The sequence below is a fragment of the Oryctolagus cuniculus genome, chromosome 5, assembly GCF_051225735.1.
Source record: "Oryctolagus cuniculus isolate XC-2025 breed Fujian yellow rabbit chromosome 5, ASM5122573v1, whole genome shotgun sequence".
In the NCBI taxonomy this organism is placed as follows: Eukaryota; Metazoa; Chordata; class Mammalia; order Lagomorpha; family Leporidae; genus Oryctolagus; species Oryctolagus cuniculus.
Genome location: NC_142871.1, coordinates 64,043,440 through 64,060,108, shown reverse-complemented (window position 1 = coordinate 64,060,108; position 16,669 = coordinate 64,043,440). Strand labels below are relative to the sequence as shown.

The 16,669-nt window shown below is 50.1% G+C and overlaps 1 protein-coding gene and 1 long non-coding RNA gene across 5 annotated transcripts in view; one reads left to right on the top strand and one right to left on the bottom strand.

Annotated features, from left to right (window-relative positions):
* LOC138849628 (uncharacterized) overlaps positions 1 to 753 on the bottom strand; it is a 35,968-nt gene extending 35,215 nt beyond the window's left edge. For all 4 annotated transcript variants that reach the window (XR_011388602.2, XR_016233801.1, XR_016233800.1 and 1 more), the window contains exon 1: positions 99 to 753. This is a non-coding gene — a long non-coding RNA (uncharacterized LOC138849628). The remainder of the gene's footprint in view (positions 1 to 98) is intronic.
* A 149-nt stretch (positions 754 to 902) lies between these two features.
* On the top strand, positions 903 to 15,484 carry MTRES1 (mitochondrial transcription rescue factor 1). The gene is made up of 4 exons (XM_008263334.5): positions 903 to 1,051; positions 8,551 to 9,028; positions 11,193 to 11,265; positions 15,225 to 15,484. The coding sequence occupies exons 2-4, from the start codon at positions 8,562 to 8,564 to the stop codon at positions 15,402 to 15,404; spliced, it is 720 nt and encodes a 239-aa protein (XP_008261556.1). The 5' UTR covers positions 903 to 1,051; positions 8,551 to 8,561; the 3' UTR covers positions 15,405 to 15,484.
* Positions 15,485 to 16,669: the final 1,185 nt, after the last annotated feature.

The following is a 16,669-nucleotide window of genomic DNA, read 5'->3' as shown; positions in this document are numbered from 1 at the left end:
GAAAGTGTGTGGGGGGGGGGGACAAAAGAACTGAACCCCATTCCTTGTGAACCTCAGTCTGAATACAGACTCTGCTCAGTCTCTCCTGAAACACTTACCTTGGTCTATCGGGTGTAGCTCTCTCAGTTCCGCGCTGAGCTGCCTGCCTGGCTTGCCAGGTGCATCCTCTTCATCAAACTAGGTAACCTTGCTATCCCCAGTCTGAATGGCTTGGCACGCTCAGATTCCGTCCGGAGACGTGCCCATTCGTTCTGACGGATGCCTTACCCATTAAACCTTGCTTACCACTGCACCTCTGTCTCCCTCTGAATTCCTTCTTGTGGGAAGCCAAGAATTTCTATTCCACCCCTCCAGGCTAACAGAATCCCGAGCAGCTTCTTAACCGCTAGGCCAAACACCTGCCCCTAATTCTAATTTAATAGAGCAGGTAGCGCCATGAGCATTAATGTGAACACGTAAAACTTGGTGAAACACCGACCCCGCAAATGCTTCATTATAGGTTCGTCTTGTTAGATCTAAAAAGGGCTGTTTCCACAGGTGCACTGTTCAAGTAGACTTTTCAGCGACTATTTTTTTTTTCCTTGCCATGAAATCACCTACTGCATGACAGGTACGCTGGACAAGCAAGTGCGACTCTCTGGATCCTTCAAATCGCTTCATTCTTGAAAAGACGGTCGAAACTTCTTTTATATTCTAAATTCCGGCATGAGCGGATATCTTTGTGGAGTCAACGTCTTGAATTCTCAAAGATGAAGTTCAGAGAGGTTTGACTCCGGAGAAAGAACCAGTGCCTTAAAACAGCTCGCAGGGACCAATTTGGAAGCACGCACGCGCCGGCCGAGTCCGGGGCTGCTCTCCCCGCGCCCTTACCCGCCCAGTCCTCCGAGGCACGGCCTCCAGCAGGGGTCGCTGTGCCGCCGCCGTGCGTGCCCGCGTCCCCCGCCCACCTGCTCTCGCCGCGCCGGCTCCGGCGGAAGAGGCGGGCCATGCTCGGAGGCGGCCGGCGGGCGTGAGACGGCCGCGGGGAGGGACTAGCGGCCCTGACGCGCAGGTAAGTGCGCCCCTACCGGCGCGCCGCGCCCCCGGCCCGCGCCCCCTCGCTCACTTGGCCGCACGCGCGCGCGGGCAGAGCCGAGCGGCTCCGCAGCCCCCGGTGTCGCCTACGCTCCTGTCCGGGTCTCCGCGGAGCCGTGTCGGCCTCGGGGCGCCCCGCGAGCGCAGAGGCCGAGGGGATCGGGCCGGCAGAGGCTCCAAACGCAGAGCAGGAGTCCGGGGACGGAGGTGTCCGGTTTCCTGTGACCTTGGGGGCTCGGAAAGGGGCGCAGCCCGGAGGCTGGGGAGGGAGCGCCGGGAAGCCGAGCTGGTCGGAGCAGTCGGCGAGTGAGGTGTCCACGAGGAGAGAGGGTTTTAGCGACGGTGCACGCCAGCCTTGAGGCTAGGTTCTCCAAAGGTGGAGTCCCAGCCCCTTGCAGGTCAAGGCCGGCGCCGCCCCCCGTATGCCAGGCCGTGCCCGGCTCAGTCTTGGGTTAGCTCACACCGCTGCCGAAGGTCTCCCCCAGAACCTCTTCCAGCCTGGCTGCCCTCATCATCCCCCTGCTCCGTTCACATCGCCGCCGAAGAGATTAAGTTTTATTTTCAGACGCACTCCTGTCGGGTCATGGCCCCTACCTAAGATCTTCCTTTGGCTCCCACGCCGTCTGGGTCAGGTCCAGACTTGTGTACAATGGCCCTTGGAGATCCAGCCCCACCTTTGTGTGTTCTCTCGGTTCATTTTGTTGCGCCAGTCCCGCCAGTCTGCTTTCCTTGCACACGTGTTCAAGCACTTAACATATGCCAGACGCTACTCTGGACCCTTGGGATGCAGCAGTGGGGGAGGAAAAAAAAAAACTGGGGTGAAGATTGCTACTCTTGTGCAGTTCATGGTCTAGAGGGGGAAACAGGCAAGCAATATTAAATCATGAAATCCGATAACAAGTGGTGAGTGCTGGAAAACTGGGGTACGTTTAGGGATTGGGGAGACAGAATGGAATAGAGCTGGAGTGGGTAGGGTTACTGAGATGACATTTAAGACTTACAGGCGAGGAGTTAGCATTGAAGATATCCAGGGCAAGAGTGTTCTAGGCACAGCTGGAACACAGATCCCTGCTGTTAGGAAAATCAGTGTAGTCTTGTCTGTGCTGCACTCTATGCCCGGGACACCATCCTAGGCTCTATCCCCTCTGTGGCATTGCTGGAAGCCTGGTGACCAGGTGGCCCAACCACAGGTGTCAGCCCCTCCCCCCCCCCCCCCCAATGGGATTAGATGCTTCTACCTCCCTGCCTCTGGCAAAGGTTTAACAGGACCTGCTTCCAGCACGGTGCTCTCTCTGCTGATTCCTCCCTCTCGCCCTCTCTCCCCGGCCTGTCGGGCTTCCCCCACCCGACAATAACCCTTTCCTTAACTCAGGTTTTTGGTGTGTTTTGTGGTGGCCTTGCATCTGCTATGTCATGTGCTAGGAAAACGTGCCCCCCCCCCCCCCATGCAGTAGCATTGAAAGGTGGACTCTGAAAGGCGATTGGGTCACGAGGGTTCTGTGCTCATGGGTGAACTCCTTCACCCACAGATCAGTGGGTTACCAAGGCAGTGGTTTTATGATAAAGCAAGCCCTCTGGCACGCTTGCCCTGCTTCATCGTCATCTCCTCTGCCACGTTACAAAGCAGCAAAGCCCTCACCAGAGGCTGGTGCCTTATCTTGGACTTGCCAGCCTCCAGAACCATAAGCTAAATAAACCTCTGTTTTTTTTTTGTTTTTTTTTTTTTTTTTTAAATTGCCAGGTCTTTGTTACTCCATTAAAGTGACAGAAAACAGATGAAAGCAGTTCATAGTCCAAAATGTGCCTGTTGTGTATGGTATGGGCCTGAGGAGGGCCAGCATGGCTGGAGCTGCGGTCAGACAGGAAATGAGGTCAGATCATCTAGAGCCTGTTCACTGGCAGGGACCTCAGGGACCTCTGTGAGAGCTTTTGTAGGGGGTCGAGGAAAGCAGTGACTTGGTATGACTTTTTAAAAGAATCACTCCTGGGGAGCCCGCGTTATGGCATAGCGGGTTAAGGCACTGCTTGCGATGCTGGCATCCCATATCAGAGCCCTGTTTCAAGTCTTGGCTGCTCCACTTCCAGTCCAGCTCCCTGTTAATGTGTCTAGGAAAGCAGAAGAAAATGGCCCGGGTGCTTGGGTCCCTACCACCCACATGGGAGATCCTGGCTGAGTTCCAGACTCCTGGTTTCAGCCTGGCCAAGCCCTGGCTGTTGCAACCATCCGGTGAGTACCAGCAGATGAATGATTCTCTCTCTCTCTCTGTCTCTCTCTCTCTCTGTCTCTCTCTCTCTCTTTCTCTCTTTCTGCTGTCACTCTTATCTTCCAAATAAATAAAATGAATCTTAGCAAGGATCACTCACAGAATAGACATTTGGCACAGCAATTAAGTGACTGGATACCTGCATGCCATATCAGAGTCCCTGGGTTCCAGGCCCAGCATCCTGCTAACGCAGAGCCTGGGAGGCAGCAGATGATGGGTAAAGTGACTGGGTCCCTGCCACCCTGGTAGGAAACCCAGAGTGAGTTCCAGGCTCCCAGCTTTGGGCTGGCCCACCCCCAACCATTGTGGGCATTTGGAGAGAGAACCAGTAGATGGAAGATGCCTGTCTCTTAAGAAAACAAGAAGGAAAAGAAGGATCTTGTTGCTCTGTGGAGAACAGTCCAGTGGAGCCTCTGTGGCACCGCTGGTGGTGGGTGATAGTAGCATGACTCTGTGGTAGCAGTGGAAGTGGTGAGATACCACTACTATACCTGTGTTGAAGATAGAGCTGATGGGAATTCCTGTGGTGCGCCTCAGTGTGGGGACAGAGAAGACCCAAGGATGACTGGAAGCTTTTGTACTCAGCAGCCGGAAGGATGGAGCTGCCACTCACTAAGTCAGCGAAGGCCGTAGGTGGAGCGGATTTGGAGCTGGGCATGTGGCAGGAGTTTATTTGTGGACAGGTTAAACGGGAGCTGCCTGTCGAGCACCCACGTGGAGATGTCACACAGGCAGTTGGATGTTGTGCTGGGGAGACCCCCAGGTTTATTGATTTCGGTAAGAGGACTCAACTGAGGATCAGGAGGCTGTGATTTGTTACAAGTAAAGAGTCTGAAGCAAAATAAGCTAAGGGAAAAGTTGCACCAGACCAAGTCTGGAGGGACTGGCGTAGCTGAAGAGTCCACTCCCAGTGGAGCCACCTAGGACACACTTGCTTCCTCCAGGAACAAACTGACCTCACATGTGAGATGTTGTCTATCAGGAGAGCTTATGAGAGAGTCACTGCCCAGGATTTTTCCTGGAGGCTCATCACGTAGGCACTCTCTGCCTAAAACATACTGAGACTTCGGCCTTCTAGAAGAAAGCAGAAATTCCGCATAAAGCAAACGGTCCAGTTTCCACACAGTGAGCCACTCCTGTTGGTTCTGGGAAAGTAGAAGAGGACCAGCGACAGTCCCAGGGCCACCAGCAGCAGAATGTCAGGGAGAAAGGCTGCGGTGGAGTCTTGGAGAAGCAGTCCCTGGTGAGGGGGCAAACGCAGAGTGACAAAGGAGGGGGTGATCAGCTTTAAGTGCTGCATTTAGGAAGCCATGGAGTTGAGGAGAGCATAGACCACACTTCTGAGGAGTTGTGGCATAAAGAGGAGCCAAGATAGGTAGGACCTGGGGCGTGGTGGAGTTAAGAGACGTGTCCATCTACTTGTTTTTGAGTGAGAGTTAACAGCATGCTGATGTAACAATGCTGTCTCTCCACAGATGGGTTGCAGGCTGCCCCTGCCATCAGACCTCCGCCTAGGTGTCCCTGCTCCGGGCTGCAGCTTGTACAGGCTCCGGCCTCTGGCCCTGTTTCTATTCACGCTCTCTGATGGCTGGTTTACTTGCCCATGTTCCACTTAAATGGCGCTTCCTTGGAGGATAAGAACTGGCTGTTTTACATGGAGGTCTGGCCACGTATGAGTAAGTGAGTGGCCGTAAATGTAGTGAGTGGGCAAGATGCTTTTTTCATTTCTAAATAGTTGAATCTGCAACTTCCAAAAAAATTTTTTTTATTTAATTTGTCTGAAAGATGGAGAGACAGACTGAGATCTCCCATCTGCTGGTTCACTCCCCAAATGCCCAAAAGAGTGAGGGCTGGGCCAGGCTGAAGCCAGGAGCTAGAAATTCAGGCCAGATCGCCCATGTGGGTGGCAGGAACCCAGCTACGTGAGCCGTCACTTGCTACCTTCCAGAATGGTCATTAACAGGAAACACTGGGATGGGGAGTGCAGTCATGATTCAAACTGAGGTGTGAGCATCCCAAGTGGCGGCCTAGCCACTGGGGCAAACACTTGCCCCCTATTCATTGAGTTTAGTGTGTGCCGAGCAGATGGGGGCTGCGAGTGAAGAATAAGGCACAATGCCTACCCCGCCCCTACCCCTAGCATTTGGGAGATCAGAACAGTCCAGTGAACTTACTAGAAAGTGACAAGACACATGGTATTGGGATGACCAGAGTCTGGAATAGCTTGGATAGTGCAAGGGTTGGTGGAAGAGGAGGAGGAGGAGGCTTGGGTAGAGTCTAGAAAAAGGGGAGGAGGAGGTCGTGCCAAAAGGACAGAAACTTTGTCAATAGTAGCAGCATCTTTTTTTTTTGAAGAGGAGAAAGAGGCATCAATCTCCTATCTACCTGTTCACTCTCCACAACTGCTGTGTTGGGTCAAGGTGAAGCCAGGAGCTGGGATTTTAATCTGGGTCTCCCATGTGGGTGGTAGAGACCCAATTACCTGAGCTACCACCTGCTGCTTCCCAGGATTCACATCAGCAGGGAGCTGAAATGGAGAGGTCAGCTGTGCCTCAAACCCAGACACTCTGGTAGAGAATACAGGCATCCCAAGCAGTGTCTTTACCACCCAATGCCTGCCCTCTCTTTTTACTCTTATTTTTCTCAAATGAAAGACAAGGAGCCCAATATTCAGTGGCACCACTCTGATTGAAGAGGAGCTGGGGCCCTGGTTAACCCCTCCTCTGGCACTCCCCACTCCCAACTCAGGGCTACCCTGACCAGTTCAAGGTTCTGGGGCAGAACCTCAGTTCTCAGACCCCTCCTTGGTGGCCCTGCATGTCTGCTGCTGGTATCTCCAACTGAGCATCATCTCCAGCAAAAATTACGTGATTGGCTTTTCTCAGTTTTGTGTCTCATACATTGCATCTAAACGCTCAGAATTTGCCAGCGTTTGCTAGAAAGTGAAGCAGATTGCAAAGTCAGGGAGTGAACAGGTAACACAAACAAGGATGACACTTGACAGTTTGGTGTCTGTGGTGTGCTAGGTATTTTTACACGTGAGTATGATTTTAAATTGTCGCCCTCTGTGAGAAAAGGGTGGGTAAATAGAGCTATCTGGAGTATGTGCAGGGGGCAAGATCAGATGCAGGCGCTCTTCAAGGAAGCAAGTGCAGTTGGTTCAAAGCTAGGCTTTCCGAATGAGGAATATGGACACAGAGGGACTGGTGCAGAGACAAGATTCAACCCCTACCTACCAGCACTTCCTTCTCTGTGCCTCCTCTTAAGATTTCCTCCAAGTTGGTGGCAAGTCCTGTCACTCCACCACCCCTGAAACTTCCCATTCTTTCTGGTGTTCTGGTAAATGAAGGTTGCCTTTCATTCAAGAAGGTTTTTTTTTTTTTCTTTTAAAGATTTATTTATTTGAAAGGTAGAATTACAGAAAGAGAGGGAAAGACAGAAGACAGAAGAAGAAAGAGAGATCTTCCATCTGCTCATTTACTCCCTAGATGGCCATGATGGCCAGGGCTGGGCCAGGCTGAAGCCAGGAGCCTGGAACTCCATCTGGGTCTCTGACATGGGTGCAGGGGCCCAAGCACTTGGACCACCCTCTGCTGCTTTCCCAGGTGCATTAGCAGGGAGCTGGACTCTGGGAAGCAGCAGTGGCTGGGTACCTACCACCCACATGGGAGACCTAGATTGAGTTCCTGGCTGCTGGCTTTGGCTCGACTCAGGCCCTGCCATTGTGGGCATTTGAAGAGTGAACCAGTGAACAGAGGCACTCGCTTGCCCTCCCTCTCTTCCTCCCTTCCCACTCCCTTCTCTCTATCTCTGCTTCTCTGCTTCTTCAATTAAAAAAAAAAAAAAAAAAAAAAAAGACCTGCTTTATTTCTCATTGAAGATTAAAGTCCTGAGTCCCAAGACTTGTGTTGTCTGTTCATTCATGCTGGGAATATAAGGCCCCAAAATGTTGAATATAAATTGGAAGTCAATAGCTCTGTGTTTTCCAGTGAGTCATATGGATAATTACTGTTGTCAGCTTTGTGATTAATGGAAAGAAGGAGAGAAAAATCATGAGAATCATTTTCAGAGAAATCAGTGTTGGGGCAGTTTGTGGTGCAATGGGTTAAACCTCCACTTGTGATGCCGGCATCTTGTGTCAGAGTGTGGGTTCGAGTGTGGTTACTCTGCTTCCAGTCCAGCTTTCTACTAATGTGCCTGGGAAAATGGCAGAAAATGATTCATGTGCTCAGGTCCCTGCCATCCCTGTGGGAGACTCCTGAGTTCCTGGCTGCTGGCTTCAGCCTAGCCCAGATCTGGCTGTTGTGGCCATTAAGGGAGTGAACTAATAGATTGAAAAATCTCTTTCTTCCTCCTTTCTGTTTCTCTCTGTGTCACTTTGCCTTATTAGATATATAGATAAATAAATATTTAAACAACAACAAAAAAGTTCATGAAAAATGTGAACTATGATGTAGCTATACATGGATTGCAAAGGAAGGAGGGAAGGAAATGAGGAAACGTAACCTTGGCACAAAAGAAAGCCAATGCAGACCTGGAGTACAAGGTTGTTGACCATGTGGAAACCCTTCTCTAAAACCATCTCGATGCGCTTCTGGAGGTGTCCCACCATCACAAAACAGTGGTTGGCTTTGTTTGGGAAAGAGATGCAAAAGGAGGTGAAATGCAAACCTGTTTGATTTACTCATTGCCATCCCTGACTTGCTGGGATGGAGGTTGAAATAAACTTTACAGATTCGCTCTGGGTTTAATGAAGTGGTATTCCGGTGTTCTTCCTTGGCAAAGTTAATATTGTATATATCTAACTTATGTCAATAAGCATTCTTTCTCCCTGGATTTTCTTTTCTTTCTGAAACAAATCATTGAAAACTATTGATAATATTTTTCCATAACAACCAGTAGTACCCAAAGCTGCTTTTGGTGAGGGAGAAGAGTAGAAAGAACGCTTTCACACATTCTAGCATGTCATCAACCACCACCCGCTCCCCACCCCCAGCCACAACCCCGTGAGCTCAACACGTTTATTGTAGCAAGGAGACTCAGTATGGTATGATGCATGGTCTTCAGTGCGTGCAGGCCGATAGATCTAGAGTCTTGTGGGAGGGCATAAGTACAGTACTGACATAAAGTGCTCATACTGTGTACGATTTATTTTGTAGGAACACCGTGTCACTGCACTTGTGAAATAAAACTGAGTTATTGTCTCTTCCAGGTCTGTGCACCATGGCTATGACCAGTGTGAGATTACTTGCTGGTGTTTTAAGAAAGCCGGATGCCTGGGTTGGACTCTGGGGCATGCTCCGAGGGACACCTTCATTTAAACTCTGTGCTTCCTGGAATCAATACTTGTATTTTTCTAGTACCAAGTTAAACACATCAAATCATAAGACACTTTTCCATAGTGTTTTCTCGCTGAGAATCCCAGGACTTTCAGTGTCTCCAGAATATATTTTTCCATTTTCCATAAGACTCAAAAGTAACCTAAGCTCTAAAAAATCCACTAAAAAGACTATGGAAAAAGTGCAAGACGTGGACTCTGATGAAGAGAGTGATCATAATGAGATGAGTGAGCCAGGAGAAGAGCTTCAGGATGACCCCAGTGTGGTCAGGGACTACAAAGATCTGGAGAAAGTTGTGCAGTCTTTCCGGTACGATGTTATCCTGAAGACAGGCCTCGATATTGGCAGAAAGTGAGTATGATATTTTACTGTAAAATATCTTGTTTTAATGCATAATTACAAGTCAGGCCATATTATAATGAAGGGAAACCACAACGAATGCAAAGACCTTTAACAATAATTTTGATTTAGTATTTATTTGAAAGGCAGAAATCTTCTGTCTGTTTATTCATTCCCCAGATGCTCACAACCAGCCAGAGCTGAGCCTGGCTGAAGCCAGGAACCCACAAGTCAGTCTGGATCTCCCCCATGGGTGGCAGGGACCCACGTACTTGAGCCATCACCTGCTGCCTCCTATGGTGTGTGTTAGCAGGAAGCTAGAATTGGAAGCCAAGCCAGGGCTCAACCCCAGGCCCTTCAGTATGGAGTGCTGGAGTCTTAACTGCTGCATCAAACCTACTCCAAAAGGGCCTTATAGGTCACCTGTCCGTCATCTTAGATGAATAAACTGATTTCCAAAGAAGTCGCGTGCCTGCAGATCCCACGTGCCGTATTTTCTTGATTCTAAGGCACAGCTGGCTGTGAGATGTTCCATCGATTTAATAACAGCAAGCATAAAATGCACCTGGATTTCACAAATGCTGCAATGAGAGACAGTACCTCTCAGAATCAACAGGGTGAATGTAAAGTATTGATTAAGAATGCAGGCTCTGGAACCAGACCACCAGAGGCTCAATTATTCTCTCTCTGATGTTGGGCAAGTTACTCAAATGTTCTGCATCTCAGTTTCTACATCTGTAAAATGAGGGTAATAGAATCTGTTTAGAAGGTAGTCACTGGGAGTAAATGAATATCCGGCTAAAGCATTTGTACCCGGCACATAGTGTATATGCAATATGATAGCTGTTATGAAGAGAAAGCTCTGTGTGTTCATATATAATAAAGAGATGGTTAAGTGTAACTTTCAAGGTTTCCTTGATATTCTCATTCTCACCCTATTAGAATAACTATATGAGAATAGGGACCCTCATTGTCATTGATTTCTTTAGCAGCCATTGATTGTGTGCATGTTGCATACAGGGTAAGAGTTCTGGTATGAATACGTTCAGAAAGATTTCCTTGTGTAACTTGTACCTGTATGACCTAATTTAATGGGATAGTTTAACTTTTAATCCGTGAAGTAAAGGAGACTCAAAGATGACTGAGCCCACAGGCCCCCTCTTGGCATCATGATCAGGATGTGTTGAATGTTCTCTAAGATATGACAGACCCATAGAGGAACCTCTCCTCTCTTAGAGTAGTAGCTGCTGCCATTTTTTATGAATTTATTAATCACAGGCATCAGTCATCAAAAGGGAAGGACACTGATTTTTGTCTGAGCCCTCAGCTGGTCTGGCTGCCCCAGTGATTTAAATTCCTGGACATCAGCAGCTACTGGGTTGGAAGTTCTCCAGTTCAGTGCAGACTGGCAGAGAATTTCTTAATGACCTCACCGTATATGTGATGTCTGGTCTTCCTGTGAGTCCAGAGCAGGTATCAGAGGGGAAAGAGATGCCCACTCACTCTGGTCACTGTGACTCACCAGAGCCACAGCCTCACCATGAAGTTGCTGCCTTGGGAGTCAGGTGGAACGCCCCAGGCCCCTGTGTGGAACAGAGCTTCATAAGTATGTTGAACCCCAGCCAAAGCCTGGCATTGTGGTGCAGTGGGTTAAGCCGCCACCTGCAACACCAGCATTGAGTACGAGTGCTGGTTCAAGTCGAGGCTGCTCTACTTTCAGATCCAGCTCCCTGCTAATGGCGCCTAGGAAAGCAGCAGAAGATGGCGTAAGTACTTGGGCCTCTGCCATCCACATGGGAGTCCCAGATGACATTCCAGGCTCCTGGCTTTGGCCCGGCCCAGCCCAAATCATAGCCACTTGGGGGGCGAACTAGCGGATGGAAGGTCTCTAACTCTGCTTTTCTAATAAATGAGTAAATCTTAAAACATAAAAAATCAAGTAAAGAGCATGATGGTGCTAGCAGATCTTTACAGCACCTTAGCATCTCTCAGAAGGGCCCACTGGTCTCCCTGTCCTGGGTATATATGGAAGCAATCAACTTTCACTTTCCTGGCACCCAAACTGGAGAGTTTGTGGGGAATCACTGTTGGAATAAACAATAATGGCAGGTATTTTGTGCGAATGTGTATAATTGTATATTTTTAAGCACTTTGTCTACTTGGTTTTTTTTAATAGCAAAGTGGAAGATGCATTCTACAAAGGTGAACTCAGACTGAATGGGGAAAAATTATGGAAGAAGAGCAGAACGGTGAGATATTAAACCTGTAATGACATCCAGATGTTTTTGTCTGCTGCTCTGCTAGTGCTCAGTTAATGCTGCCCCAGGTTTCCCCTCGGGCTCCTTAGCTTTCCTGAGGTCCTGGGGTCCCACACAGGCTGCTAGGAGTCACCAGCCCCAACCACACAGGCCAGTTTCTCCTTCGCAGCCCTAATGATGCTGTGAGGCAGCTTTCCTCCTTTTCTTTCAAATGTTAGGATGAGCTACTATCAGGACCAGCAAAAATCCATTAATTAAACTCCTAGATTATGAATGTTAGCCTCTATGGAATCATCATAATTGGATTGCAAAGTAACATTCGGTTCACATAGAAGTGTTGTTTGGTGTTACCTGAGCAGATGTGTAATCCTGTTCAGTCCAGCACTACCCACTGAGCGCTTCTTAGATGTGCTGCTTTAACTGTCAGAAAGGATAGTCTGTATTTTCTGACAGGTCTGTATCAGTGCTATTTTTGAAAGACAGCAACAAAGACAGATCTTTCATCTGATGGTTCACTTCCTATATGCCCCCCCAACAGCTAGGGCCTGGCCAGGCTGAAACCAGGAGCCGAAAACTCAATTCAGGTCTCCCAGTGAGAGGCAGGAACACAGTTACTTAAGCCATCATTGATGCCTCCCAGGGTCTGCCGTTGCAGGAAGTTGGAGGCGGGTGAAGATTGAACCCAGGTCCTCCAGTGTGGGACCCAGGCATTTGAATCAGCATCTTCACCCAAGGTGAAAAACTGTCCAGAAATTCATATTTCTATAAAAATAAACATGTTTGCATATACCTGGAATTAAAATGTTACTACTACAAGGAACTATCATTGAGTGGGGCTTTATGGGTTATATAAATTTCCTCATGCTTTTTATTTTTTTATTTTTTTTTCTTTTACCCTGAGTTTGGCTCACTTCCGTAATTGGGGAAAAGTGATACCAAGAATTAACAGGGACCCTTAAAACATTTGGAAGACACAGAGTGTTGGAAAGCATCATCTCAGTGTCCAGAGACCGAATGCTCCAGACCAGTTAGACACTTTGGAAGCTGTTTTCCTTTGCTCTCGTTCATGTTTCACCACCTCTGAACCTTACCCTGCTTCCCTGGGACACAGAGTGGACGGGGAAGCCGTCAGCTGTCCATCTGGGGGAGCGCTGAGGCTTCCTTCAGGGCGTGCTCCCAGGGGTCATCCACACTCTCACAGGACAGAAGGAAGGGAAAGGGCCCCAAGCCGGGCTCAGCCCCACGATCCCTCTGACAGCAGCTGGGCCGCAGGTTCAGACGCTGGCACGTCAGCCACTGCTCCGTGGGCTGCATGCAGCTGGGTGCCCCAGACAGGCCCTTCTCCCTTCATTGCTTTTTCCTGACCATAGCCCAGCGCTCTACGCCGCAGCTGTAGGACTCCCGACGCGAGGCCTGTTCTGGAGTCCCCGAGCACCTGCCTGGCCCAGGTCTCATTACAAACCCCACAGGCCAGTCTTTCTACCTGTGCCTTGCAATATCGTTAACTGCAGCCTAATAGCTGCTGCTTCATTCTGCCTTGGGTGTTCTGTTGTCTCGGCTGCCTTCCAGATTTCTCCTGAGGGTCAGCAAAGAAGAGGCCAGCATTAGCACTCGGCTGCCTTGTTACTAGGAGGCCTGGTAGCCATAGAAACTGCAGCTAAAGGGAGATTTGAAATGTAGATATTTGGAACAGCCCCTAATCCCAGCCAGTTTGGCTTTGTGTCTGCTGACGGCCAGGGTCTTGGAGGGGAATAAAGAATGCGTGGCCTTCCTTGGCCTGCTCTGTGGAGCCCAGGCCTGGCGGCCGCCCTGGAGGGTCAGCACTTGTCTGATGCTGCCGCTCTAACCCTGGCTGCCTGCAGGTGAGCAGAGCTGCTCTGTGAGCTGCAAAACCCAAGTGCAGCAGGTGCTGGGTGGCTCCATGTGAGCAGTGGGCGTGTGGAGCCCACGTATGGGATTGAAGCTGCCCTGAATCCTCTCTCCCTGGGATGAGTGAGGGGAAGGACCAGCACCCATTCCCTAGTCTCTGCTCTGGGAGGAAGCCCCCAGGGGACTTGCTCTCCAGCCACACAGTAGCCTGCTCTTTTAAAGGGAAGGCATCGTGCACAGTACACACACGAAAGGGCATATGAGAACGGTTGCTTTCTCTTGTTGTGTGCCTTTGCTTCCTGAACTTTGTGTCACATGCATATATCATTCATTAGAGAATTTTAATGAAATAAAGTTATTCCATAAGAGGTAAAGGTGGGTTCGAGGACTTGTGGTGACTTTGCGAAGACAATGACTTTTTAAAATGTCCACACAGATTGAAGTGGTCATTTTTGTAATTGAACCCAGCAGATCTGCAGGTGTACGGGACTCCCCTCTCCTCCTCTCCCAAGAGGAGAAGTGGTCTTGATGCCTGACTGTGCTGTGAGCCTTCTGTTCAGCCCAGAGGGGAGGAAGTTAATGGTTGAAGATCGGCCCCTGCCTCAGTTTCCCAACCTGCTACTCTGGGCTTCCTGGCTTGCCCAGCACAGTGTGGTGGCACCATGTATGTGTGCCTGTCTTATAGACTAACTGTGAAGGTATTGAGTGGGTGGGGAATAATTAAAGGCTTGCCTTGGTGAGCTACCATGTTTGGACAGTCTGAAGTTCATTGGAAAAGAAACTAAATAAGCATTTGACACCAGAATTCTGAAAGAGAAGCCCTTCACTGGGTGAAGACAGAAGACAGAGGACAGACTTGGGTGTCCACTTGGGATCAGTGGCCCATGCACGGGGTTGCTGCTACAATTGGAAGCAGTGCGGGGGGGGGGGGGGGCCAAGGTGGCCTCCAGTCATCCCTGGCTTGTGTTGTAGTAGAAGCAGCAGCATGTGGCACCTGGGTCTGTGTAGCCCCTCTTTGAGGATTTGAGCAGACTTCCTGAGATCCTTAGCTGCCTATCCCAGGTATCTGTCATGGGCTGGCCACAGCATCAGCCCAGACCCAAATCCTCTTGGAGCTGACATAACAGCCTCAGGGTGTGTCTTGAACTTCTAGCTGAACCTAAAACTCACTTTGGGGTAAGAATGGATTTGATCTCAGCCATTTAAAAAAAATTATGTGTTGGAGAGAAAGAGAAAGACAAAGAGAGTTTCCACCCTGTAGGCCACTCCCTAAGTGCCCACAATAGCTAGGCTGAAGCCAAGAGCCAGAAACTCAATCCAGGTCTCCCACCTGAGTAGCAGGGACCCAACTACTTGAGCCGTCACTGCTGTTTCACAGAGTCTGCATTAGCAGGAAGCTGAAGTCAGATGCTAGAGCTGAACATCAAACCGACACAGGATGCAGGCATGGTAACCGGGAGGACAAGCACCCACCCGACCTCGGCCCTTCACAGCCAGTCAGCTCGAGCGTCTCTACCCTTTATTCTGGGATACTTTACCTTTCTAAGTTGAAGCTTGTCTCTCTTGATTAAGTGGGCTCACTGGGGCGATCTCTTTGATTTCTCTACTGCTGACCAATATTTTACAGTGACTAATTTCCAGCCAACTACCCCATCCCCATCCCAGCTAAAATCAGAGAAAAGTGTGGCGCTGGAAATTGTCCTCTCAGTGCATGTAGCAATTACTGCGCATGTGTTCTCTGCCACTGTGTCAAATGATACCAACCTAAATGCATCCATTTAAGTACTCCCTGCAGTCACCCGGCAGGTGTGTTTGAGCTGCCCCACACAGGGACTGCCTGCAGGCGGCCGTTCTCTATTCCTAAGCGGGGACACTGAGCCCCTGGCATTTGATGTGCCATCCGGTGAGGCCCTTTTGTGCCAAGGCACTAGGGGCGAATGACAGTTCCACAGGAGGCGGGCCTTTTCTCCCAGTCCTTCCTCTGTGTGACAGTCACCTGGTGAACGCGCCAAGCAAGGATGCCTGCCTTGGCCTGGGTTCTCCCGCATGTGATAAAGGCTCCATTTTCTTTTCATTTCCAGGTGAAAGTGGGAGACACATTGGATCTTCTCATTGGGGGGGATAAAGAAGCTGAAACAGAGACAGTGATGCGGATTCTCCTGAAAAAAGTATTTGAAGAGAAGACGGAGAGTGAGAAGTACAGAGTGGTGCTGCGACGGTGGAAGAGGCTAACGCTGCCAAAGAAGAGTCCGTCTAAATAAACGGCGGCCCTGGGAGTGAGGCGGTGGGGGCGGGGCCGCCGAGAAGGGCATTTTGGTTAAAATAAAGTTCTCGTCCCATCTGCGGCGTCCGCTGAGGCTTTGGTGGAACTTGGATGCATGCCCGGAGATGGTTCCCTCGGGGGTCCTGTGGACCTCAGCAGCCTGAGAGCCCTTCGGCGGCGTGTGCGGGCTGCACCGGGCCCGGGGAGGTCCAGTGGCTGGCCCCGTGTGCCCCTCGGCGGCCACCTCTTGAGACCCTCAGTGTCTATATTTAGGTGGTTTTCCCTGTCTGGGGGCCAGCTGTCCCATGTTCAGGCTGCTTAAGGCAAAACCAAGCAAAGTCAAGGGCACCCCCCGGATCACCAGGCAGGAAGCACTGGGCAAGCCCTCTCGCCACCTCCCCTGCGTGTGGGCCTTCTTTCCTTTCAGTCTGAGTGAGTGGGGGGCTCCAGCTACTGCCAAAGGGCAAGGCACAGCCCATCTGCGGTGGTTTGCTTAGGGCAGGGGCCGATACGCCAAGGCAGCCAGAGGCTTGTTTTTTGGGTGACTCTTGAGCTAAGGATGGTTTTTACGTTTTCCAAGCAGTTTTTAAAAGTATACAGCAGAGACCTAAAACGTATACTGACTTTTTACCAAACAAATTTGATGACCCCTGGTTTAGGGTAATAAGCTGAGGGTTTAATTTTCAGGTAAAGGCAGCAAATTATGTATTTTCTCAAGGAGAATAAAGAATCAAACAGATCATTCTAACTTGGGAACCACTAGAGGGGTACTTGGGGGAACACATGCACACATTTCCATCATCTGAGACAGGGGCATCTACGCAAGCAGCTCGGCCTGTGGAATCCCAGGAGCCGTGGCCTGGCCCTGGGAAGGGGGGGTTCCCTGGCAGACTGTGGGCGGGCTCTCACCTGCCACCCATCCCCGGGACTGGAAGGCACCTGACCAGAGCAGGGAGCTGTCTGGAAGTCTCACCAGCTCATGGTTCAGATTTATATTTGAAAAGCTTAAACTGTCAGGAGGAAATGGTACAGACTGTGCCAGGTACAGGGAGCTTTTCTATTTCACCACTCGTTAGTGTGGCTTTACTGAGTCACCAGTGAAAATGGCGTGTTCAGTGGCTACATGACTTAGTTACAACGCAGGCGCTTGTGTGTTCACACGTCTCATTTTCTTCTCCCTCCCCCCACCCCCGTGATTAGAGACTTGCGGGGTGAGGGGCGCTCACCTGATGCTCAGCTGACGGCGCGGCAGGGGTCCTGCCA